General features: G+C 45.6%; 1 protein-coding gene across 1 annotated transcript in view; it reads left to right on the plus strand.

The window, feature by feature from the left end:
• The window catches only part of TMEM50B (transmembrane protein 50B), a 91235-nt gene that overhangs the window by 50756 nt on the left and 14145 nt on the right, over nucleotides 1-26334 (plus strand). The window contains exons 3-5 of the mRNA XM_078656951.1: nucleotides 87-199; nucleotides 16570-16637; nucleotides 21488-21580. Of these exons, the coding sequence (XP_078513077.1) occupies nucleotides 87-199; nucleotides 16570-16637; nucleotides 21488-21580 (274 nt within the window). The remainder of the gene's footprint in view (nucleotides 1-86; nucleotides 200-16569; nucleotides 16638-21487; nucleotides 21581-26334) is intronic.

Below are 26334 nucleotides of genomic sequence, written 5' to 3' on the forward strand. Positions count from 1 at the left end.
GTAAATACTACAGATGGAGAATTGTGTGATTGCTGGTGTGTTGTGCCTTTATTGTGCTCAGTTGTCTAATGTAGCTATTGTCTTAGTTTTTTACAGGTTGGTGGATTTTAATAGATGCAGCCGTTGTCCACTCAGATCCAAAGGAGCTGAACCATGCCTTTCACACTTGTGGGGTTTTTTCTACAGTAGCTTTCTTTATGTGAGTAACAGAGTTGTTTATCAATTAATAACGATTTTAAAACTTTAATGCTCTAAGAATTTATTTTAATTTATTTACGTGCACAAGAAATTGCAGTGCAGTAAGGGTCATGTTTAAAAAATTTATGAATTGAATTTCTACTGTTGTCTAAATATTTTTGTTTGATAACATTCAGTGCATCGCCAGGTATATTATATAATTCAGTCGTAACTTACTAAACTGCACTGGTTAAGTATTATTATGAGCTTCTTGGGCCCTCATCGGGCCAATTGGAAGAAATGCCAATACCAGTTACATCTACAGTTAACACAAATTCGCCTGTAACCGGAAGATCAATCAGTATATAGCAAAGCCCTTAATTTTACATCCTCTCATATCTCAAACAAACAGCCAAACTAACTTATCACAACCATTGGCAGTCGGTTTAACTTTTGCATAGTTCTATTATATCACGTTTCTGTGGCACACAGGACAGGCACAAAATAGCGAGTAGCAGTGAACGTTTTCGTCGCACACAGAACAGATATGGCAAAGGCAGCAGTAGCTCTGCAAGCTTCCCTACAGATCTCTTGTTGTCTTGCTATTGTCCACAATGCTTGAACAGCTAATTCTTCAGGGAGCTTTTGCAGAAGGGATGGCCAGTCGAGTGCCCCTTGCCTCCCCTTGACCTGGCAAAGGTTTTTGTGTCTAAGATCTTTCAGAAGGAAGGCTGCTTTGTTGAGGGAGCTGAAGAATTTGGCAAATTTAATGGACTCTTTCAGTTCCCGTAACTTTTGGTCAACTTCAATCAAAAGGGAGCATCTCCACTCTGTGACTATTGTACAATTGGTGCTGCCTAAAAAACAGGCCTGATGCTACCAGCCTGGTTCTGGGTGAATCAGGAAACATGATTCTTTGGCCTCTTTAGCCCTATCATGGATCCTTTTTAGGGGCCCACTACATCAAACAGTTTGTCCTGGCAGTACTTTAGGATCTGTTGACACCTTTCCTAAGCTCCTTGATGAACATAGAAGGAGACATGGCGATCTTTCCATCTATCTCAGGGGCACCTTACCTAGCAAGGCTGGGCGAGGACCCCCTACCCACAAGCAGCTGCTTATCTCTGTTAAAGGTTTGTGGATTCTCCCTGCAACATACTTAACAACCTTGTCTGCTGCATCAATAATATATGACGAACTGCGGTGGCACAGATATACTGGTTCCCATAATCTTGTTCGGGCATGGAATGTTTAGGGGGTGGTGCACAAGGCCTTTAGGGATGAGATCCTCATTAGAGGTATTATAGGCTGGCGAAGATCCTTCTTCGTCCATGCCAACCATGCTACAGGTATTAACGTTATGCACCACTTCCTGTTGTGGAATAAGTGGACACACTGTGCATGATGAAACAGTTGCTCTTAATGTGCTCGAAAGCATTTTACCATTAAGAGGCACGTGTTCTCACTTAACTTGGCCCTAGGGATGATACACAAGTCTTCCCCCACAAGGAGGGTTCCTAGGTTTTCTAGGTAACTAGTGGCCCAGATCAGATGTTGCCTTCCAAGTTGCAGTAGGCTGTGGCTGTATAGGGTAAAGTATAAGGTATATGATAAATTGTGGACCCCCATTCTCAGAACAACTCCTTTGAAGTTATTATCCATTTTTAACTGTGATAACGAACAATATTGAATTATGCATTGCAATTTAAGAAACAGGAGCAGGAAAACAGCCAAAAGTTCACACTGCAGGGTGTCCCTAGCCAAACAGTCCTAAAAGAAAGCTTTAATAGACATTGATAAAGATGCTATCATTTAGGTGTGGCCTAAACACTGTCTTAGTTTTCTCGCCAGTCTCATGTTTTATTTAAAAAAAAGCATCTATACATACTTTGTGGGGCATTTGGTCCGCCCCCTCAGTCCAGTGATCTGTTCAAGGCTTATTCATATTTTTCTACCCCTCCCTACCAGAGCATATAGCTTTTGGTAATAGGTTATCCTACCTCATCCCTTGGCTATCTGGTACTGTGAGGGATGGCATTTTGCTGGATCGCATGTTCACAGACAGCTGAAAAGGTGTGCAATTGTAATCACTTGTTTGCAAATGTATGCACACAACCTTTTGACAGTTAATTTTGTTTTAAACTTTTTTATTTTTTTTACTAAAAAAATGGCAACTGAAAAAGACATGCTTGCCATGGCCGGACCTTTGGGTCTGCCAATTCATGTTTGCGCTTGGAGCTAGATTTGTTTTGTCTTCCAGTAATATTTGACATGAAATGCAATAAATAAAGCAGACTGCTCCTCTCAATATAGGAAGGTGACAGCAAGGTTGGCTTAGTGGATGATTAGTGACGAGAGTATTCTTTTAAAATAAGACTTGCACATAGTGCTTGAATTGTAACCTTGTTTGCCAGCTATCGGTAATCACAAATAAATGTTATTTTATTTTTATTATTTTAAGAGTTTTATATAGCGCTGGCTAGACACGGAGGTATTAGAGCGCTTACATGAGGTTCCACAAAAATTACATTACAAGATTACATCAGTTCCAATTTACATCAGTTGCTAGAAAAACAAATACAAGAGCATAGAAGATGAGATAATTGAAGTGTAGAGGGGAAGGGAGTACGGGTAAAGCGGTAGGTGGAAGATACGGCAGAAAGACGAAAGGAAAGCCTGTCCAAAGTCCGGCTGGGTAGGTGACGGTCGAGGGGGAAGTCCCAAAACCCATCTCCTCTATAGCTATCAGGTAGCTCCACCGGGCATTGGCCAAATAGCTAGGTGTCAATGGGAAAAACATTTAAAGAAACATGGAGGGAAAAATAAATGGAGCGTAGAGGAGAGGGGGCAGAGAAGGAGAGAAATAGGGGATAGGGGAAGAGACAACAAGGAGAGACGAAATGAAATCTTGTCTAAAGGCCGACTGGGTAGGTGACGATCAAGGAGGGAGTCCACGGCCCATCTCCCCTAAAGCTAAACCAGGTAGCTCCATCGGGTATTCGACAAAATAGTTCAGTCTCAATACATTGAGAGAGGAGAGAAGGAGAGACATAAATAGAGGGGGGATGCGGGAAGAGACGACAGGAGAGACGAAAGGAAGTCTGGCTAAAGACCGACTGGGTAGGTGACGTCCAAGGAGGGACTCCCCGACCTGTCTCCCCTATAGCTAAACCAGGTAGCTCCATCGGACATCAGACAAAATAGCTAGATCTCAAATGACAAGGGGAAATTCACAGATAAACAGGGTGGGGACTAAGGGCCAGGACAGGTGAAGGCAGAGGTCAGTAGCAGGAAAGTGGAGAGGAGTAGATCGGGGAGGGGTAGGGGAAAGGTAGTAACAGTGAAAACCAAAGCACTGCTCTGAGGATTTTCATAATTCTAGATTTTCATAATTCTAGTGGATGAAACCTGTTAATTTTCGACTTCATTCTCTTTGCCTACCTTGTCTCTTATCCCTCTATCTTCGTTTATACCTCTCTGGCATTTTGGTGACCACTGACTGCTGAGTGAGAGAAATGGGAGAGGAGAGAGGTAAAGACAACTTGATAGCAAAAAATGTGAAGTACAGAGAGACGAGATAGAGATGGAGATGAGGTAGAGAGATTGGGAGAGACTAAGGTAAAAGGATAAAGGTGTGGTGGCGCGAAAGATTGATGGAGAGATAATAAGAGGAAAATATAGATAGAATGATAGAAATAGGGAAGGTTTTAACATGAGGTGCAGTGAGAATGAGAGGTAGCAGTGAAGCAAATTAAATATTTATTTATAAAGTTTTATATAGCGCGGACATGACCCACGGGGGTATCAAAGCGCTTTACAGTACATAATTATCACAAGTTATACATACAATCGCATATAATACGAATGAGGTAAACATTGCTGTGAGGTGGAGAGGGACAAAACTAGATGCGGATTACTCAGGCAGAGAAACATTTAGAGACAGGGTGAAAGATAGAAAGAGATATGGTGGGATGAGAAAAGAGGTGAAGTCGAGAGACCAGGGTAAGGTAGAGAGACATGAGAAAGAGAAGGTAAGGCTATTATTGAGGTAGAGAGGGTGAGTTAGAGAGTACTGAGATTCTGTAAGTATTTGTTGTTTTTTTGCCTTCAAATAACTGCATATAAAATATCACGCTTAACAAGCTTAAATGAAAGTAATTTTAAGATAAACTAATCAGTGAGAAATGTACTCTTTAAATTCTGAAACCTCAGTTGGTAAATGCAGTCCCTGCATATGTCTATGTGTGTGAGACAGAGAGGCACAGAGCTTAATCCTAGTTTGCATAGTGTAGAATAGTGACTTGTGTATTTATAAAGTTATAGCCTGTAACAGAAAACTTGGTGAATATGTAAGTCATTTTTTTTAAACGTATTACACACAGTATACACTAGGCTGTCTCAAAATGATGTAGTGTTTGAGACAACATAAGTGCATTCAATATATATATTTTAGCTCAAAGTAATCAGACTGTACCTTGTGCAAAAATGTTTGCAAGTTTATCCATTGTTCCAGAACTCATCTGATAACACCCTTACTTTACCTCTTAAAAAGAATACATCTTTGTCACCATCAAGGAACTCCGTTAATTAAGGGCTTGTGAGAAGGCCTTTTACTTCTTTAACTCTGCACCCATTCCCTGTTTTCCCTTCAGGCAGAGGTCAGCATTAACTATTCAGGGACAGCTGTTTTTGTAAAAGTTGAGGTGGCAGTCTTGAGGCCAATAGGGTTGCATTCAGATGCAGATCCCTAATCCTGTGGTCCCCAGGACCCTCAGAGTACTGGCCTAGGAAAAAGTGGAAAGTGTTAGATCCTTGGATAGTGTCAGACATGGCCCAGAAGAGGGAGCCAGACATGGCCCAGAAGAGGGAGCACTATGTGGTGGCTCATTATTTTGTTAACAGGTGGACAGAGACAGCTTCCTTAGAGAGATACCCCCAAGGAAGGGGCGATATATGGGGCCTTTTTTTAAAGGGTTATCACTACCATTATTGCCCACGGCACAGGGCCCAAGGGTGTAAGTGACCACTGCACACCAATTATGGCTGCCTGACTACAAAAAAAGTGGGAGCCCACTGTCCCTTGCTAGCATTAGAGCCCTAGGTCACCCCTGCTGCTTTTTTGTTTTAACACAAAAGGGCAGAAAATATAATTTGGTGCTGCAGGTACAGTGGCACCACAGCCCAGCGATCTGAAGAGATGACTAAACCCCAATCATGGCGGTTTTACTAGGGCCCTGGGCACACAGGCCAGTGTTGCTTTGGGCCTTGGAGCTGTGGCTTAGGGAGGAGAAAATCTAAGCAGTGGAGACACCTTAGTTTGAACTTTGAGAGATGGCAAGAAGGGGAATGTGGCAAGATGGGAGCCCTGTTTTTGTCAAAAGGCTGAAGAGCCTCCCGCTTTGTAAGGCAGTAACTATCCTTAGTGAAGCAGGTGTAACAGCACTGGGGCCATTGGGTCTGAGGGGCCAACTGCATCACAATTATGACGGTCTCATAAAAAAATATATATATATTGGGGCTTATTTTCCTGTCTAGCATTCGGGCAGAGGCTATCCTTGCAGATACAGCGGGAACACATGTGGGAGCCCATTTTTAGGTTTCGCCTGCGCAGCGCTTGCGCCATGCTTGAGAAATCTATGGTTTATAATATAAACTTAAAAGGGACTTACATCATGTCTCCTCCTTTCCTAGTTTCTCGTTGGTTCATTTGCGTGCTACATACTTTTCCTTCATTTCTATTGGCTGCAGCATATTTTTCCTGCATTTACCAATGCTTGTTACTCGTCTGCTTCTCTTTATCAGTTTACCGTAGCCGAAATACTGTTAACATGTACTTTGGTGGAACAATTTATTTATAAAGTTTTGCCGCTTCTTACTCTTGCAGCATAGTTATATAACAATTTATCCGCCTGAGAGATTAAGGGCCATATGTAGGTAAATGGAGAATACCGAATCCTTAATACCGAATTTTACCGAATCGGTATTAAGGAATCGGTAAACGCGATGTACATAAAATTTTGTTAAAGTTTACCGATTTGTTAAAATTCGGTATTAAATACCGAATAAGAACGAATCGGTAAAAAATATAATTTAAAGAAAGGCAAATACCGAATCGGTGTTACAAAATCCATTACCGATTCGGAAATACCGAATCGATAATTCCAAAAATCGTAATTTGTTGAATCAGCCAATCCTGAATCACCCAATTACCTCCCAAACAGGAAGTGGCCAATCAATCAATCAATCAATCAAAAACATTTATATAGCGCACTACTCACCCGGAGGGTCTCAAGGCGCTTGGGAGCGGGGGGTCCGCTACTGCTCGAACAGCCAGGTCTTGAGCTGCTTCCTGAAGGCGAGGTGGTCTTGGGTCAGGCGGAGGTGGGTCGGGAGGGAGTTCCAGGTCTTGGCGGCCAGGAAGGAGAAGGACCTTCCTCCTGTGGTGGCTCTTAGGATGCGGGGGACGGCGGCGAGGGCGTGGCTGGTCGATCGAAGCTGGCGAGTGGGAGTGTAGAAGTTGAGGCGGCTGTTGAGGTATCCTGGGCCTTGGTTGTGTAGGGCTTTGTGTGCGTGGGCGAGGGGACGGAAGGTGATTCTCTTGTTGACCGGGAGCCAGTGCAGGTCTCTTAGGTGTCCGGAGATGTGGCTGTGTCGGGGGATGTCGAGGATGAGTCTTGCTGAGGCGTTCTGGATCCGCTGGAGTCTCTTCTGGAGCTTGGTGGTGGTTCCGGCGTAGAGGGCGTTGCCGTAGTCCAGTCGGCTGGTGACGAGGGCCTGGGTCTTCCTGGTCTCGGTGGGGATCCACCGGAAGATCTTGCGTAGCATGCGTAGGATGTTGAACCAAGACGAGGAGACGGCGTTGACTTGTCTGGTCATGGAGAGGGAGGAGTCCAGGATGAAGCCCAGGTTGCGTGCGTGGTCTGTTGGTTTGGGTGCGCTGCCCAGTGCGGGCGGACACCAGGAGTCGTCCCAGGCGGAGGGCGAGGAGCCCAGGATGAGAACTTCCGTCTTGTCTGAGTTCAGTTTCAGGCGGCTGTTCATCATCCACTCGGCGACGTCTTTCATACCTTCGTGTAGGTTGGTTCTGGCGGTGGCGGGGTCGTTGGTGAGGGAGAGGATCAGCTGGGTGTCGTCGGCATAGGAGATGATGTTGAGGTTGCGTTGGCGTGCGATGGCCGCCAGGGGGCTCATGTAGACATTGAAGAGGGTGGGGCTGAGCGAGGAGCCTTGAGGAGGAGCCTTGAGGAACGCCGCAGATGACTTCGGTGGCTTCTGATCTGAACGGGGGTAGGCGGACTCTCTGTGTCCTTCCGGCGAGGAAGGAGATGATCCATTCTAGTGCTTTCTCTTGGATTCCGACGTTGCTGAGGCGCTGCACTAGGGTGCGGTGGCAGACAGTGTCGAACGCCGCGGAGAGGTCCAGGAGGATGAGGGCCGCTGTTTCCCCGTTGTCCAGCAGGGCTCGGATGTCGTCCGTGGCTGCGATGAGGGCGGTTTCGGTGCTGTGGTTGGCCCGGAAGCCAGACTGCGAGAGGTCGAGGGATCCGTTCGTCTCGAGAAAGGCGGCCAGCTGCTTGTTGACGGTCTTCTCGATGACTTTGGCCGGAAACGGGAGGAGCGAGATGGGCGATAGTTTTTGAGTTCGGTGGGATCCGCTGATGGTTTCTTCAGTAGAGCGCTGAGTTCGGCGTGCTTCCAGCTTTCTGGGAAGGTGGCGGTGTCAAAGGAGGTGTTGATGATGTCCCGCAGATGGGGTGCGATGATGGCGTCGGCTTTGTTGAAGACGTGGTGCGGGCAGGGGTCGGTTGGAAATCCGGAGTGGATGGAGTTCATCGTACGGATGGTGTCTTCGGTGCTGATCAGGGTCCAGGCGCAGACGGTGGTGGTGGAGGGCGTTGGTGCGGTCGTGGGGTGCGTCGGTTGTGTGCTGAAGCTGTTGTGTATGTCTGCGATCTTGTTGTGGAAGTAGGAGGCGAGGGAGTTGCAGAGGTCTTGAGATGGGGTGATGTCGTTGTTTCCGGCATTGGAGTTGGAGAGATCTTTGACGATGTTGAAGAGTTCCTTGCTGTTGTGTGCGTTGTTGTCCAGTCGTGCCTTGAATGCGGTTTTCTTGGTGGCGTGGATCAGTTGGTGGTGTTTTCGGGTGGCGAGCTTGAGGGTGGTCATGTTGTCTGGTGTCGGGTCTTTGCGCCATGCTTTCTCGAGGGCTCGGCAGTTCTTCTTGGAGCTCTTGAGTTCGTTGGTGAACCAGGGTGCTTTCTTGCTGCCGGGTCTGCTAGGAGGGGTCCTCAGTGGGGCGAGGTCGTCTGCTCAGTTGCTGATCCACTTCGTGAGGTTGTTGGCGGCTTGGCTGGGGTTAGCTGAGCCGGTGGGTGGGTGCTGGCTCAGGGATGCGGTGAGCTGGTCGGCTGTGATCTTGTTCCAGCTTCTGCGTGCAACCTGTTTCTGGTGGTGGTGGATCGTGGTTCTTCTGAAGCTGATGTGGACGCAGCTGTCGTCCGTCCAGTGGAGTCCGGTGGCGTGGCTGAAGACGATGTCCTTGCTGGATGAGAAGATGGCGTCGAGTGTGTGTCCGGCGTAGTGGGTGGGGGTGGTCACCAGCTGCTTGAGGCCGAGGTTGGCGAGGTTGTCCAGCAGGGTGGTGGTGTTGCGGTCGTTGTTGTTCTCCAGGTGTAAGTTGAGGTCCCTGAGGAGGATGTAGTCGGCGGAGGGGAGGGCGTGCAGGCTGATGAAGTCGGCGATGTCTTCGCTGAATTGTGTGCGAGGTCCCGGGGGTCTGTAGAAGAACCCTGGTGGAGAAGTGTGGCTCAGGGGTTAGAGGCAGCAGACCCGGAAGCTGAGATCGGTCCTGGACCAGGGTTCAATTCCCCGCCTCGGCGGGGTCTTGGGCTAAAAATTCCACGGACTCGATAATTCTTGCCCCGGTGCCTCCTCGACTCACGGGTTCACACTCTGCGACTCTGGGCAATAGCTTGCTTAATCTCCACAACGGCCCCTCGCGGCGGGATGCCTGACTTTCACCTTGTGGATACCCTGCTATCTCACAGGGGAATACCAGGAAGGGTTCCCTAAGCAAGCGCCGGGAAACCCACTGCGGGTAGCTGTGCGCTATATAAGCTCAACAACATTTACATGTAGATGAGGGTGCCCTGAGGGTGGTCTTGGGGTCGGTGTGGATCTGGAAGTGCAGGTGTTCGGCGGTTGTGAGGGTGTCGTCGGTGTTGGTCGTGATGTGGATGGTGTTCCTGTGGATGATGGCGATGCCTCCTCCCGCCTGGTTGGTGCGGTCCCTCCGGGAGATCTTGTATCCGTCCGGGATGGCGATGGCGATGTCGGGCCCTGAAGAGGCGTTCATCCAGGTTTCCGTGAGGAAGGCAACGTCTGGCGATGTGGTGTCGAGGATGTTCCAGAGTTCGATGGTGTGTCTGTGGACGGAGCGGGTGTTGAGTAGGATGCACTTCAGGTGGTTGCTGCTGGAGTTCGGTTTGTTGGGTGCTTCTGTAGTGCAGGTCCGGTGGCAGGTGAACTGGCAGCTGAAGGGTCCGTGGGTGCGTCTCCGAGTGGCTCGGTAGCATCCCGGGGATCGGCCGGTGTTGAGTGCGTTGAGCTCGGTGGCGTCGTAGATCCGGCGGGTGGGCTGGTGTCTGCGGGGTCCAGGGGTCCTGGCACTGGGCGTGGTCCAGGCGCGGACGGGCGCAGACGGGCTTACCTTTGGCGCGCCTTCGGTGTGCTTAGGGCGCGCCCGCTGCGCGTCAACCCTGCGCGTTTGCCACTCTGCCATATGTGGAGAGTGGGGGGGGCGGAGCGAGGGAGGAGCAGCTGGGAGGTGGGAGCGGGGCGGCGAATGGGAAGGTTCCCAGGTGGAAGGGGGCGGGGCCGCAGGGGAGCAGCGGCGGGGAGAGGGGAGGGGGCGGGAAACGCGGCGGGGGCACAGCAAGAGGGAAAAACAGCGAACAACAAATAACCAGAGGACAATGGCTGGGCACAGTGAGGGCAACAAGGGAACAAACTAAATATAACAGGAGACAGTGGCTGGGCACGATACGGGCAACAGAGGATAAAACAACAGTCAGCGGGGAAACAAACTGGAAATCACAGGAGACAGTGGCTGGTCACGATACGGCCAACAGGGGAGGGAACAACAGTCAGCAGGTGAAAAGCAGCGCTGCGCTACAGAGGCGGATACCACACCAGTGGTCAGGAGCACAGCTGCGGGCAGCGGCGGGATCGGGGCAGCCTGGGCTCACTCACGGGGAGTGTGCGCGGTGCGTCCAAGTCCTGTGCACCCAGCCAGGTGCACAGGACTTGGAGCTCACAGTGAGGCAGGCAGGCAGGCAGGTGAGCTGAGGAGCCAGCAGCAACACAGCCACACAGCCACAAGCAGGACTGAAATACTACAACAAGCATTGAAATGGCAAGCCAGGACAGGGAGAAGGAGGGAGGCGACAGAAAGAGAAAACTCAAGTTCAGTGACAAGGAGCTGGAGGTCCTGATCCAGGATGTCCACCAAGAGCACCACAAGCTATTTGGAGCCCAGTCCCACCAAGTGCCAGAGTCACAGAAGAGGCAAATCTGGAGTGGCATCCGGGACAAAATCACTGCCATGGGTGTGACCCAGCGCACCATAGAGGACATTAGGAAGAGGTGTTACGACCTCAGGAAGACAGCAAAACTGAGAATGGAAGAGAGACAGAGGCAGGCTGGCTAAACTGGTGGAGGGAAAAATCGAGCCCCAGCACCAACACCACTAGAACTGATGTTTGAGTCCACCATCCAGCCGGAGAGTGTGAGTGGCGTGGGAGACGCAGACAGCTCCGCCAGAGCAGCTAGAAAACAAGGTAAGAAGCATGCCCAGCATGCTGTGCTACCCCCTCCCCAACCCCAATCCCCATAACGGCAAAGGGGCTCCCACCCCACCCCATGTCTTACTGGTTACCTGCAATGCATTATGGATGATGTAGTCAGAGGGAACTCATGAATAGGACAGTCAGGCTAGCAAACACAATAGCATGGTAAAGTAATAGGCTACGTCAGGACAACCACTGTGCTCTGTAGGCATGTTGTTTAATGTAATTCCATAGCAGACAGAGCAGTGAGTATATCTACATTTGTGTCATTACAGGCGAGTCATCTCGCAGTGCAGCAGAGAGCAGCCGAGCTAAGTCAGCCAGGCCACAGGGGAGGCAAAATGAAGACGTCAGCATGCTTGCAGGAACCACAAGCTCTGCGTCATCACAGCCATCTATTCCTCCACCACAGCCATCACCACAGCTCCAGGGAAGTCCGCAATCCCCTCTCACACAGTCCCCACTGTGAAGATCACCAACCCCCGCACCACCACAGTCAGGCAGGAGGCATGCCGTGGCCACCCTCCAGCAGATGGAGGAGTCAGAGAAGGAGGGCAGAGGGGGCGAACAAAGTCCCATAAGAGATAGATCCAACAGGGAGAGGTCTGGTTCTGTATCCGAGGGTGCCCACATCTCATCCAGACGCCGCAGGGCAAGGCCGGACAGTCCAGAAGCAGCCGAGCAGGGTGACAGTGTGTTTGCTGGACTGGAAGGCAACATGCTGAAGGTCCAGCGCCTGCAATGGAGAGAGATGAAGTCAATGCACAGGGAGGTGGCACACATAAACAAGCATATGCACAGGATGGAGAAGGGCATCAGTGCTATGGGGGAGAACTTGTGTGCAGGAATGGAGAGAGTAGCTACTTCGGTCGACAACCTCTGCAGCCAGCTTGAGCAGGACCGTCTAGCGAGGCGCAGGGAGAGACAGAGGCTCCAGGCATATACCAAGTCGGTGAACCGGCTGGCCACTGCAACATCACTGATGTGTCGCAGGTCCATCGCCATGCAGGAGGAGATGGCGCATTGCAGCAGGGATGTGGCCAGGGGGATGGTGTCCATGACCTCAGTGCTAGAGCAAATGCAGAATGCTAAGGCGGCCACAATGGAGGGGGGGGACAGTGAGGAGGCCACCAGCCTTGGTAGCATCACGCCCTCACCCACCGAGTGCAGAAGGCGTAGTGAACGTAACGTGCCTTCACAGGAACAGTCCAACACACCGGACAGTGTTGATAGGGAACGATCACGGGCAGCGCGTGGCCGCAGGAAGTAAGGACCTATGGCTATTACCATGCATGAGATGGGTGATGTAACCCATGTCCAATTGGACATTGCTCACAATACTGGGGGTGTGCCTAATAAACACCTTAACATGTAACTGTAACTGGCTCTGTGTCGTTACTCACTCAGAAATAGTTTGCCGTAATCTCTGCCCGTCTCTGTCTCCCATCATGTTCAATAGCAACACCTGCTGCGCAGGGCTCTGGCTGAGGGTTGTCCTCGTCCTCGTCCTCTGAGTCAGTCAGTTCCACTGCTGTTCCTTTTTTTGTGGCCAGATTGTGTAGCATTGCACATGTAGCAATTATCTTGCAACATTTGATGGGGCTGTACAGACGTGCACCTCCAGTTTTGTGGAGGCAACGGAATCTGCTTTTGAGCAATCCAAATGTGCGCTCCACCACGTTGCGTGTGCTCCTATGTGCCACATTGTATCTCCTCTCCCTTGGGGTTGCTGGGTTGAGATATGGTGTGAGTAGATAAGGCCGGAGGGCATATGCGCTGTCACCTATGTACAGATGTAAGTGGCATTAATTTGTGTGACCAACAGCTTTAGCCAGGGTGTACATCAGGGTGTGTCACATTTACTTACCTAGTATGTATCCATCTCCAAATTCACCTGCAAGCAGACGTGTATGGATGCCACTGTTCCGGAAGATGTACGCGTCGTGGCTACTCCCGGGGAATTTGGCCACGATGTCAGTAATTATGTACTTGGCATTACATGTCACCTGTACATTGATGGAGTGGGTGGATTTGCGGTTCCTGTATATGTATTCACTTGCTGCAGATGGGTATATGGGTCCCATCGATGCAGCCGATGACGTGTGGGAAGTGTGCAATTTGGTAAAACTCCAGCTTGGTCCTCTGCAGCTCCGCCTGTGTACTGGGGAAGGAAATGTAATGTTCCATTCTGTCCATCATGGCATCTAGGAAGGTGTTGAAGAAACGGGATAGACAGCTCTGTGACACTCCACCCACTGCAGCTATCACACCCTGGAAACTTCCTGATGTAAGGAGGTGCAGGCAGCAGAGTACCTGGACATGGGTGGGGACAGCGTGGGCCCTTGGTGTCTGATGCTCCAGATAGGGTTTTAGGTCCCGTATTAGGTCCAGGATGGTATCAGGGTGCAGTCTGTATCTTTCATGGATTTCTGCTTCTGTCAATTGGAACAATGTGATGCGCAATCTGTACACCTGCTCTTCCTGTCTCCAGATCCTCACTCCTGCTGCTCTCAAGCGTAGCCGCCTTGCTATGAGGTAGAGGCCCGCCATTGTGTTCACACAGATGCATTTTGGGCCTGTTTTTATGCACTGCACCTGATTACCACATGCTCCTGAAAAGTGGTATATACCGAATCGTTATTACCGAATCTGGTCATATTCGGTATTAACGAGGTTTGCTACATCGCTTTTTTGGGGATTATTCCGATTCGTTATTTCAGATTCGGTATTCTTTGTTTCGGTAAATTTAAATCGGTAAATAAGGAATCGGTAATTTTTTACCGATTCGTTATTATCGATTCAATTCGGTATTACGTACATCTCACATGGCTAAATACCGGTCGGTAACGCCGAAAAGTGGACTTTTTCGGTGTTACCAACCGGTATTTAGCCACCTACATATGGCCCTAAGTGTTTTGCATAGAATCACAGGATGTTGCACCGCCAAAACTCGAACCGATATCCCCAGTAATCGAGGCAGCAGCTCCTGTCACTGCGCCACATCCTCTCCACTGCTATATTATTTGTCAGGGAGCTCTTTCCTTTTTCCGGACGATGATTGATGAAAACGGCTCTTTATTTATCACATAGGTGGGACTAATGCATTACCAATGCTTGTTGTGTTCTTGAAAGGAACAGGAACCCTGTTTCAAAATTGGTGTGATTTTCAGGAATGATGGGGAAGTGCTGAAAGCGGTAGAGGTGATAGCCTGCTAATCACGACAGCTGTTATTATTAATCCAGCAGTTGAATTTGTACCCAGGAGTGGAAGGGAATCAGCTGCCCAATTATGGAGAGAAATATGTTTTTGCCCATTGCTGGTATTGTTTAATGCATTTAGCCTGGATTATGAGCAACCGAAAAGGTACCCCTGAAATGATCTCATACATCCCTTCCTCTCCAGGCAACCCTATCCGTCCCACTTCCCCAATCCTTGCCATAACGATTTGGAGGGGGGCACAACTTCAAAACATTTTGTTTAGGGGGGCTCAGAAAAAAAGGTTTGACAACCTCGGTTCTAAGGAGTTAGAGGGGTTTGATGCTGGGCAGAGATGCGAGGACTGGTCAAGTGTCCCTGCTTGCATATGTCTTTTATTCCAAAATGTAGACTGCGCGGAAGAAGAATTAGTAACTATGCTCACACTGTCTCGCTCTGTTGCTGCCAAAGAGCTGCAAGGTGGCTGAAGCCTGTGCAGTAATTCAGCCCTGAAGCTGCATTCACGATTCCCCTCGCCCCTCTCCCTGGCACTACTAGTGCTTCGGAAGAGCAGAACATCTGTGGCCCCTACCCGTGGTCCGTGTTGAAGGGGCAACTGCTTCAGGTCCTCATGTTGATTATTACTGTCTGCTGCTGGTGAGTTAACTTGGGCATGCTGCGGCTATTTAAACAATGTAAAGTAATGCATTTCACATAAAAAAATTTCATGACTGAGACCCTTGAATGCAGTCTCTCCACAAATTTCCCACATGTACTTACCTCTCCAGCGGAGTAGGAGAACAAGAGGAAGAACCAGGGGAGCGAAGCGGGTTATAGGAAGCTCAACAGACAATTGGTGTTGGTGTCTTGGAATGATGGCACTCCCGCATAATGGAAAATGTAGTTTTTACGGTTCCTGTTACTGTGTTTTACATGCAAGTTGTTGACATTGTTTCTGATGTCATTGTTAGTGACCTATATCTGTGCCTTAAAAGAAAGCTGCAGTTTTTAGCTGCTTCTCTTTCACAATTTCATTACTAACTTGCTTCATTCATGCTTCTCTTCCAATTGTTATTGGTGAATCTCTGTTCTCCAGGATAAGAATCAACAGCAGTAGCAACATATGTTTATGTAGTAATTAGGTTATCTGTCCCTTCTCATTTTTTACAAGCATTTTAACTACTATTAATAACAAACCTTTCTGCAGCCTGGTCACTAAAGAATCTAGAGCCATGACTTAATTTATTCAGTACAAGTCAAGGTTTGCATAGCCTCTTGTTTCTAAGAGCGTGCTATAGAGAGCCTAGTCAACATCAATAAATTAGTAATTGGTTTGGGTGACTCCTCCACCAGACGAGGGTCCAGTGTTCTCCATGCCACTGGAGTCAAGCTAGCATGGCTGATGAGGGGTGAAACCCCGAAACCGGTCCTAGTATGCTTGTTTTCCAGTCCGCGAGAACCTGGCCTGGCAATTCGGGCTGGACTGTTCCCATGGGGAACAGGGTCAAGACTGATTTGGATATGGGTGGATTTAAACTGGAATGGCATGGGGAGCAAGAAAACTATGAATTTAGCCCCAGATCTCTGTGCTGGGGTGAATGTTTGACATTGTTCAACATTCTGTTGTTCTTTCTGCATCCTTCAGCAGTTTGGCATCGTGGAATCAAAGCCACCTACCTATCAGAAGTCACTGGGGTGCAAAGCAGCTCTGTTTGACCGTGCCTGTTGTCCTGTATTGTCCTCAGCACATCTTATACGCATCCAGATGTACTTTAGCCAGTCTTTTGGTTCCTTTAATCTGTTACTCAGCAGGTGAATCTTTTATGACTGCAATAACTCATTTATATATATCTTGTATCGTCTGGATTAATTTCCTCATTCTGTGAATGTCTACATACTTAATTTTAGTAGTGTATCAGTCTCAAGTATTCTCCAAATCTAGTGATTTGTCTTAAAACAGTGCCGAAGTTTTGTACTAAAACGATATTAGTTTGAAGTGTTCATTACATCCATTGAGGACAGAACGCCCCTGTATGAGGTCATCTCATTGTAAGACAAAGTATTAAAATTCAAATTATTAAAGCACTATATTTTAAAATGTGGTTGCCCAAAAACTTCTGGATTATGGAAGAATTCTTACTACAATGAAAAAGAAAGCATGAATTTTGCTGTTACACCACAGGATATCAGCAATGCCCGAGGGTGCTATTTAATGTCATAAACAGTATACCGCCTCATGCCCTGTGACTATGTGTCGAGCAAGGACCTAGCTAGGCTCAAGATCTTATTTGGATGTTTTTTTGTTTCCTTCTAAAAGGCTTATTAAATATGTTGTGTCTTGCTTTACAGGATCAATGCTGTATCAAATGCACAAGTGAGAGGAGATAGCTACAGTGATGGTTGCTTAGGAAGGACTGGTAGGTTTGTTTTTGGCTAGAGCAATTCTTTAATACTGAACTGTTATCCTTCAATATAATTAGTGATGAGTCCTCTTTTCTCACAGTTTAACTTCAAGATATGTGGTTTGAATGTAATGATATTTTATTGTAGGGGAAATATGGGCTAGTATTTTATCTTTGAACAAAACAAGGTTTATTTAGAGTTTAGTGGATTCAGGAAATCACCAAGAATTGTAAGATGTCCCTTTGCCCCTTAGCATGTGTATTGCTTCAATAATCACAGATAAGCAAAAATTTAACATAGCTCCCAAAATAATTGTCTATTTACCTTTTCTTACATCACTAAGAAAACATGAATTAAAAAGCACACGGTTGCTAGTTTTTAACAGTAAGCAGGATTTACTTGGTTCTAATGGTAAGTAGAGCAAAGTACAACTCTGTGCGAACCGTGGAGCTTGGAGGTGAGTTGAGAGGAAACAGAGGTATGTCAATCAGAACTACTTCAACAACTTTGGCCTTGCATTGCTCCTTGAATACTAAAAGTAACTGGTCAGTTCATCGAGCAACCAATTCTGCTTAAATATTACATGTATTGATCTCAAGATTCCTGTCAGCCACAAAGACCTGTGTTGCTTGTGGATCTCTGAAAGAGAATTCCTACCCTCCATACTTGATGTAGAGTTTGGTTGGCTACCACACAGCAGGCTAATGCCCCGCTGTCAGCTCTTCTTTTTTATCGATTGAGGCTCAAGCCTGTGTCTTTTTTTGGGGGGGGTTTGGGGGGGGGGGGGGTGATTCTGCTGAGATCAGGGAACACCAGTATCTTATTGCCTCAGAGTTTTAACTCTCTGATTTTAGAGGTTGTAGTGGTAACAGCCTCTTGGTGTATAGGGGATCCCCTTCCATGTGGAATAGTCCCTGCTTCAGGTATCTATTAATTTGCTCCTCTTTTTGATAGATGAAACACTTTGGGAACCTATAATTATATTTGGGCCTCCAATCCCAGCACCTCAGTTGGTAGGAACTGCTGGAGTTAGGTGTTTGACGTTCTCAGGTTCGGGCAAAGGAATCACCACTAGGATCCTCCGTTTCAAGGCTCCGGCCATGTTAATCTTCTCCACATAACTCTCTAGTCTTATTATTGCTTACGTGGCAGCTCTCTAAATGCTTTTCAATCGTAAATAACCCCCTATGGAAACCACTTGTATTCTGTCAACTGAACATACAGACACCCAATCACCACACATTCATAGCTCCAGTCTTCAATGACTCGAAAGCTGCACAGTAATCAAAGGTGCCGTTTATAGCTCCAAATTTAATTTAAAAAACTTTTTTCATCATATATCAATAATTGTCACAATTATTTCATAGGTTAAAATGTTATTACTGTAAAAAAAACGAAACATAAAAGATATATACACATAGACTACATGGATGTGAAGGAGAGGTAACATACAAGACAATCACATCTATCATTGATTCAGGCTAATTTGTAGGAATCAATAAAAACACCACGTAGTAGTAACCAATTTCTTTTCTAATATGATCATCTGTTCCTCAAATTTAGCACAGTCTATGCATCGACGCGTTTCGGTTGTTCATAAAATATGAAACCACCTTCTTCAACACAACAAGGATAATCTCCTCCTAAGAATATCACTAGCTAAAAGTCCTATGTAATAAAAACATAATATGCATAAATGCACAAAACCACATAACCACATAAAAAAATCATCATAAAACATCAAGCCATTGACTTGCAATTGTTCACACATTTTATGTACAAGTTTTATCAAAGCAGATTGTCAGAAATTTGACATCAATAAAGAGGCCGCCCCACACTCTACATACCCCCAAGTTATAAAAAACTTCCCGCATGTCCACCCAAAAGGTTGTGAGGATGCTTTCTAAATTTTGAGATGGGGCAAATTCTGTCTAAAATGAGACATGATTTGTCTTAACAAAATATTAGCCCAATTAGGTCCCCCGTGCTGTTATTGTAGCACAGAAAAGAAGGTCCCATTATAACCCGGTCTGTTGCCGAATCACCCTATTTACGGCATAGAGAAATCTATGTCAGTTTAATTTTCCTGTGACCTCTGAATTCTTCCGGGTGGGGATCCACTAATCGCTTACCTGGAAGCCCTGAAGGATCTCAGATTTCTGCAATAATCAACACGGGTGCTCGGTCTCTAGTTCAAAGTACGTATTTTGCCTCGCTGCCGTCCCACGGTTTAAACCGGCCCAATCTGATGAAGCAATCACGCATTACACGTATGCCGCGTCTCCGATATCAGAGGAACATTTCTACGTCCTCACAGCACCATATTGGAATGGCAAAGTGCTGTGGTTAGACTAATTGATGGAATACATTTGATGAGAGGGGTAATCTATTATAAACTACCCCTATTATTGCTGTCAAAAATTAAATGATTACTCCATTTCGAATCTCTATTGTAGTCTCATAATATATGCAAACATATCCCCAGAATATAATAATGGTATTTTACCATGGTCAACTAAAATAATACAAATAATAAAAAAAATCCTAATTTTGAAAAAAAAAGTTTTGGAAAAATGGCCTTCCTCACCCATAAACTATGCATAAATGCATAATGTTATATGCTCAAACTGCCAACATGTATCCATTATGTTATTGAATTTCCAATTTAATTCAAAAGTTTCATCCAATCCTCTCTCGAATTCAAGCCCTATCTGACAGTGTCAAACCTGGAACTTTACTACTGTTCTCTATTTTATTTGCTTCAGTTCGAGGTTACAGTCTCTTCTATTACCTGTGATCTTTTCAAGGTTAACCAGTGAATGGCTATGTTTAACCATTATGTAGTGTTGAACAAGAGGGGCATTAGTCTTATTGGTTTTCAAAGCTGATTTTTTTCCAACATTTTTAACCCCAACTCTCCACCGGTTACCCCCCCACATACCCCAACCCTCAGGGACACCTTTCAAATATACAACTTTGCTGCTTCTACAATTATTTAAACTGTTTTCTGTCACTTTGCAGCCGTTCTATTCAGACATTTTACACACTATACAGTACACATACGGTGCAGTTCCCAAAACCTATGATTCCCAGTTGGTCTAGTCATCTGAAGCGTACTTTGTTGTTGTGAAGGCTTTAGTTCCCTGTAAGTGGGCACCAGTGAATTACATAGACTGTTATTGTGCTTAAAAGCAAAGAGAGTTTATTCCAAATGTATGTCCTCAGCATTCAGAATTTTGCAATTGGAATTAACAGTATTAACAAATACTATTCTCTCAATCATGTTTTTGTTATCTTTTTTATTAAACATACTGCCTCAGTTATAAAAACTCTCTTAAAGGCATGGTTGACCAATTCTTTAGGATAAACGTGATCCTTCAACTTCCTTTTAAGGGTGTCAGAATGTCTGAAGAAATTTTCTATGGACGAGGAATTGCCCAAAAGGGGTGTTGTCTTTTTGAGCCTTAGGATGGTAACTAGTATAATGTAAGAGGACGTTTTTATCGGTAGGTTTGGTTAAAAAGTTCTACCTCTAAATGGCCCAGAACATTTTTAATCAAAATGTCCAGAAAGGTGACCATACTGTTACTTTGGTGCACAATAAATTTAAGATTGGTGGTCCCCCAAATTCAGCCTGTCCAGGAACTCATCCAATTGTTCACAAGGAGCATTCCAGATGAACAGGATATCATCAATAAAGCGATACCACTTGAAAATATTTTCTGAAAACAGATCCATGTCATTTAAAATAGGTCTCTCTTCAAAATCCCCAACGTAAAGACAGGGGCAGGGGCAGACTTCGGACACAGGTAGCCCCCATGATTGTCAATCAGTAAATCAGGGGTTTGTAAAGCGCGGCTACTCACTCACTCGGGAGGGTCTCAAGCCGATTGGGTGGGGGAGGGGGGCTGCTGATTCGTCTGGAAGTGGAGGTTGTGTTGAAGAGCCAGGTTTTCAGATACTTCCTGCATTGGGCCAGCGTAGGGGAATGCCTGAGGTGGAGGGGTAGGGTGGTCCATATCTTGGCGGCGAGGTAGGAGAAGGATCTTCCTCCGGTTCTGCTCTTGTGACTCCATGGGACTGTGGCCAGGGCAAGTTGGGCAGAGCAAAGTTGTCTGGTGGGTACGTGGAATGCGAGGCAGTAGTTCAGATATGCTGGTTCCTTTACGTTGAAGGAGATTATAGAGATATGCGCAGAGCATTTAATATAAGACTTTTGTTTTGAAACCAGAGGATTCCATCAAAAACCCCAAATAGCTTAAAATAGGTCTAACCGGGGGGATCCCTATCATTGTTATGGATAGTTGGGGGCCCATAGAATGCTAGTATAATAGGGTTATTGTTTCTAAGAAATCTGAATTCTTCCTCACAAATCCAACTATTCTTTTGGCTGTTCCAAGTAATATGGCCACTTCAGTTTTTAATATTTTAAGCAAATTTTTTCTATGTAATCACCACCTACCTTCTGATTCTAATGTGAGGGCTCGGTATACATTGTGTAGTAAGTTCACCTTGTCACTGAAGCGTAAAACCATTTTCCACGTAGCAGTGTTGATGCACCACAGAATGTATGCCGTGATTTGGATTATTATACCTTTTTACAGTTTGAGCAGTGCTGTAAAAGAGCATGCTCGACTTAGTACATTTCTAGCGTGCCCATGATGAGGGAAGTGCATTCCTAGTGTGGGCATGGTGAAATAAGTATTTCAAAACCAGAAATCCATAGAGCAGTGGCTGCTCAAAGAGGTGGAGATGAGTACACTGGGCCCCTTTATCAGTTGAATGAAGTTTGATAAACAATACCATGCTCTCGTCATTGCCTTATATAGTTTGTGATAGCCATCTCTGGACATCTATTCAACAGGTGCACGGATCTGGCTTTTTATTGGCTTCATGATGATGTTTGGATCACTGATTGCTTCTATGTGGATCTTGTTTGGAGCCTACGTCACGCAAGGTAAGAAACAATTCAAGATTTCTTCTATACAGCTGTAACGAATGCTACCCTAATTTATGAAATTGCGTTTTATCAGAATCTACTCATGCTGTGTCCCTTTGTGAAGGCGAGTAAATGAGTTTGGAAATTGGAATGGGTGTTGGAGTGGAGATGAATTAAATGATAGGTCGCATCAGTGAATCACTTACACCTGCAAAGATTTTAAGTACAAACTATCAAGCTTAACACGTATGAGCGACAGTATGTTCTTTTATCTGCTTTTCTACTGTCTATGGCGATTACTGCTGGTGAGGGCCTTTTACTTACACAGGTTACATTGAGAGCTGCTGCCACATCCTACTTGCACGCACCTGCTAAATTGTAAACTGTGTATCAGTGGGAAAGATGCTTGTTTAACCATATGGCATGGGTGTTTGACCACGCCAGTAAGAGCAGTGGTTTTACTTATGTATGTGGTTATGCTGATGGTGTCCATTTCGAAGTGCTTCAGGAGGGTTGGCAGGGTTTTGGGGCATGAAAGGTTGATAAAGGGCATAGTCTGAGGCACGCTTGAAGCAAGGCTTTAACCCCAATTGTGAAATGGCGTGGCCACTGGCTGACCAGTGTATACAGTTTGAGAGTCCGGGGGAAGGGGTTGCACTATGATGTAAAGATTGGTTGTTTTCTTTCTTTTTTTTGTTAAACAGACTTTCTGCCCTCTAAGCATTCTCTTTTATATGTGTGTGCTCAGTGCATGACTAGACATTTGGACAAATGTGTTCCGCTCAAACCTAGCCATATTCAGTCAGTACCTCAAAAGAGTAGCAAGAGTGAATTCTCTGATCATGCAGGAAAATGTTGTCTCTTGGTGTTTCTGGCTCAAGAGATAGATGTGGTAGAACATTTGGAACGTCACAATTGTTCTCAACTCAAGAGAAACATTTGTGAACAAAAGTAGTGCTGGCAAATGCATAGTATGAGAGAGAGAGCGAGCAGACTGCCTCTGTATTTGTTGACTTACAAGTCACGGGTGAGTGAGTATGTCATTGAAACTAAGAAACTCTCCAGTATTATGAAATTTGAGTGTCACCCTGCAGAATCATCGGTCCAAAGAATCAAAGGTTGCTCAGTCTCAGGACAAATAAGGATACTTTGCCAATAAGATCTTTAAAAGGCAAATTGGTCCATTAGCTGTTAGACTTAGTTCGTGCCATGGATCCCCAGTTTGAACCACACGTGGTCTGAGAAGACCAATTTAAGGACGTATTGTTCAGTTTGAGGCCTGTAGATTTGCTTTGCATGTGTATTAATTACAGAAATATGTTGCTATCAGTTGCAAGGTATAATACTCTTGCCTGTTTATGAGGAGTGCCAGATGTTCTTCTTTCAATTTTTTTTAACTTAGCAATTATATGTAATTGTCATTTCAACCTTATGGAATATAGAGGCTGATGACCACTATATTTTGTACAAGTTCACTTGAAGGGCTAATGATCAGAGGTCTTTGTCAAAGTAGAGTAACCATAACCTCCTGTAATTAAATGGTGCAGTTCTTACCTGTTCCTGTCAGATGGGCGATTACATTTACTTGATCTAAGAGTCCTGCTGCTACAGTTGCCTTAGCGGGGAAAAATAGAAAAATGATGGTGGCATGGGGGGCAAAAAGAGAATTATGGACTGGAATGCAGCCCTGAGTAAGTACAAGTGGCATAGATTAGTTCAAGCATACCACCCATCACCTTTTAATATTCCTCGATGTGATGCCCAAAGGATAACAGACATGCCCAGACATAGGCCCCCTGCTCACTGTACCTTAGGACTCAGGCTGCACCATACTGACAAGGCCTGAATATGGCTAAACTGGTCTGAGGTTTCTTGTGTTACTGTTACGTGTGTGCTGGTTGCTTCTTATCTGAGGTGCATACTGGGCAAAACAATAATGGACTGCGATGCAGCTCTAGTAATTACTAGTTGCTGAAATTAATTCAAGCATTCAACCCATCTCTCTTTGCATCCACCAATCCTCTAGCTGGCACCACACTTCGTAAAAACCTTGTTTAGATTTTTAAAGGATGTATGCAGCTTTCTGAGTAAGTCTGTGAGATTTTGCTTAATGCATGAGAGAAAGCTTGTAAGTGTTCAGCTGTAAAAGTCTTAAATTGTTGATACTCTGCAGGCTTTTGCTTTCCGCTGTACTAACAATCCGCGCGTGTGTGCTAACTAGCGTCCCATATGGTAAACAGTTTCACACATGTGGTATAATGTACTTCTCGGAACAAAATCATAGGCTGACAGACAATGTTCAGGAGTGTAGGGAGGTCACTAGACAGCAGGTCTACTCAGCAGAAAGGAAAGACATTTTTTGATAAAAACTGCAGTGTATTCCATTACGTATGCCAAACATATCTTTGTACTCCAGCCTTGTGAAGGAGCATAGTCTGCAGCTCAAAACGTTTTTCCTAAATGGCCAAAAAAGTGGAGTAAAATAGCTTCTGAATGTTTTTCACTTTGCAGTTCTTCAGGGTCTGTTTGAGGAAGAGTTATCTGAGTTATTTGCACCTTTGGGGTGTGAACTACTATTGATACTAGGACCCTCAGAACAATATGGCATGCAAGCAGAGAAAGGGCAAATGTAAATATAGTTAGAAGTGTATTTCCTCATTCGGAATAGCAGACCAGTGGGGAGTATGAGGCATAGAGCCCCCTTCAAAGAACTGTTTTTGTCGGTAAAATAGAGAGCAATTCCAACAAAGGACCACCAACGCCACCTCCTGTGTGACAGCCACCCTCAATGGCCTGAACCAAGTGGTGCTTGTAACCCAGGGTGGGTGAAAGTGCCTGGTTTTAAACAGACATTGTTCCTGGTTCTTAAACCTTTTCTAGCCAGATCTGGTTGTGAACATCCAGGTAAAACAGCCAGTTTACATTGGCCCATTGTGACTAAACCCTCTTCTTCATGAAAGGGACCATTCACTCCTGCTTGGGCATTGAGACCCCAAGTTACCAGTGTACTCTGGATTTGGGCCTGTCTTTCCTTTTGGGTGTGAGCCACTGACTTACTGCACTGAAAGGTTATGAATGTTTAAGTCCCTCTGTATAAGCTAGGGGACCGTTCTCAGTCTGTACCAGTAGGTATGCTCCTTTGCACACTCAGTTTGATATGACCCATCTAAATTCTGACATTAACTCCCCGTGGCTAAATATTGCTTATGCTTGATGCAGGATACAGGGAAGGCAGAGGCTGTTGATGTGGTGAGTCAAATGCCTTGCTGCAATAGTGATTTTTGGCTGCCACTTCTCTGGCCCTACCATCAAAGGTCAAGTAGAAAACCACTATCTCACCGTGTTCCACCAGTCTTTCTTCAAGTGACGACTTGCTAAGAGGTTGCTCTGATACTAGAGCAGCACCAAAACCGAGTAGTTAGACACCGCCTTCCTTGCTCCCGTTCCAAATCTTGTGAGGACAGGAGCTTGTCTCAGTCTCTCATACAGTCCCTGGCATCATGTGTTTCAGGGCTACATTAGGTGCTGGCTTTGTATCTCCTCAGGACCTCATTGTTTCAGAGTTCCACTTGTCTGGCACTTGTGACCCAGAAACAGATGGATTTTGAGTTATCTGATTCTGCTCCCTTGGAACCAAGCTCCGGAATCTCCAACGTTCTGATATGTCTCATCTGTTCTGTTCTGTTCCATGGTGTTATAAGTGCCAGGCTAACACCATGTTCCTCCCCAGCTCCAGGCACCATTGTTAGCCGCATTCATCCTTCCAGCTCCTTACTGGATAACTCAGCAGGACCATTTAAATGTGTGAGATTCCACTTGTTTGAATGTGAAGACCCCACTGTACGCACAGTTCCATTATGAGGACCTGGACAATGCCCCTGTACAATGTCATTGAGGCCAATGAATAGGCCTCAAGTAAAACAGTCTGTGCTAGCAAAGGCCCTTTTGGCTTTGCCTTTCCAGACACAGGCACACCTGCTGGGAAATCAGGACATTGATATGCTGGAAGAAACTACAGTGAGATGTTATCATCTTGCATGGACAAGGATGAAGAAAGTAATGGGTCTTAATGCCAAAAGTTGTCCTGGTCCATTATGGTGAAGTAAAGGCTACATTTGTTGCACTAATGTGACTGTTAAATTTCCCTGCACCCAGATTATGCTAAAGATGTGTCTGCACCCTCTTTGTCAGATTCATCCATCTAGTTCACATGTAAACTCTTCCAGGAACGACATGACCAATGGTCAGGATGTGCTCCAATGAAGTATTAATTAGTGGCAAATTTCTTATTTTAATGAGGTTTACGGTTACTAAAGGGATCACTTAAGATGTGAAAATGGCATGGAAATGCCCAATATGTGGGAAAAGGATTGTGAACTTTTTGCAATTTATGCAGGTCTGTGCTGTAATTCAGACTTTTGAGAGATGGGTCGGCATATAAACCAGAATCCAAGTTTACTTACCTCGGAATTCAAGGCGATTTGGAAGCTATCATATGTGACAAGAGATTGGTCTCAAAAAGCCTAATGATCACAAGGTAATGCTATTACATCAAAGTGGTGGAGTCCTGTTTCAACAAATAAAGTAATGCTGTTGATTAGGGAAAAATATTGGTAATATTTGTGCTGCGTGATATGAATCTCTTGATTTTTACTAATCTCAATAGTTTGCTTTTAGTGCTTCAATCTTGTAAATATGTATGTACTGTTGTCAGTTCACTAGTAACAGATTACTTGTGTTTGGGGCCTTTAAAAATGGTAATGTCATTGATG

The sequence above is a fragment of the Lissotriton helveticus genome, chromosome 8 (genome assembly GCF_964261635.1).
Source record: "Lissotriton helveticus chromosome 8, aLisHel1.1, whole genome shotgun sequence".
Classification (NCBI taxonomy): domain Eukaryota; kingdom Metazoa; phylum Chordata; class Amphibia; order Caudata; family Salamandridae; genus Lissotriton; species Lissotriton helveticus.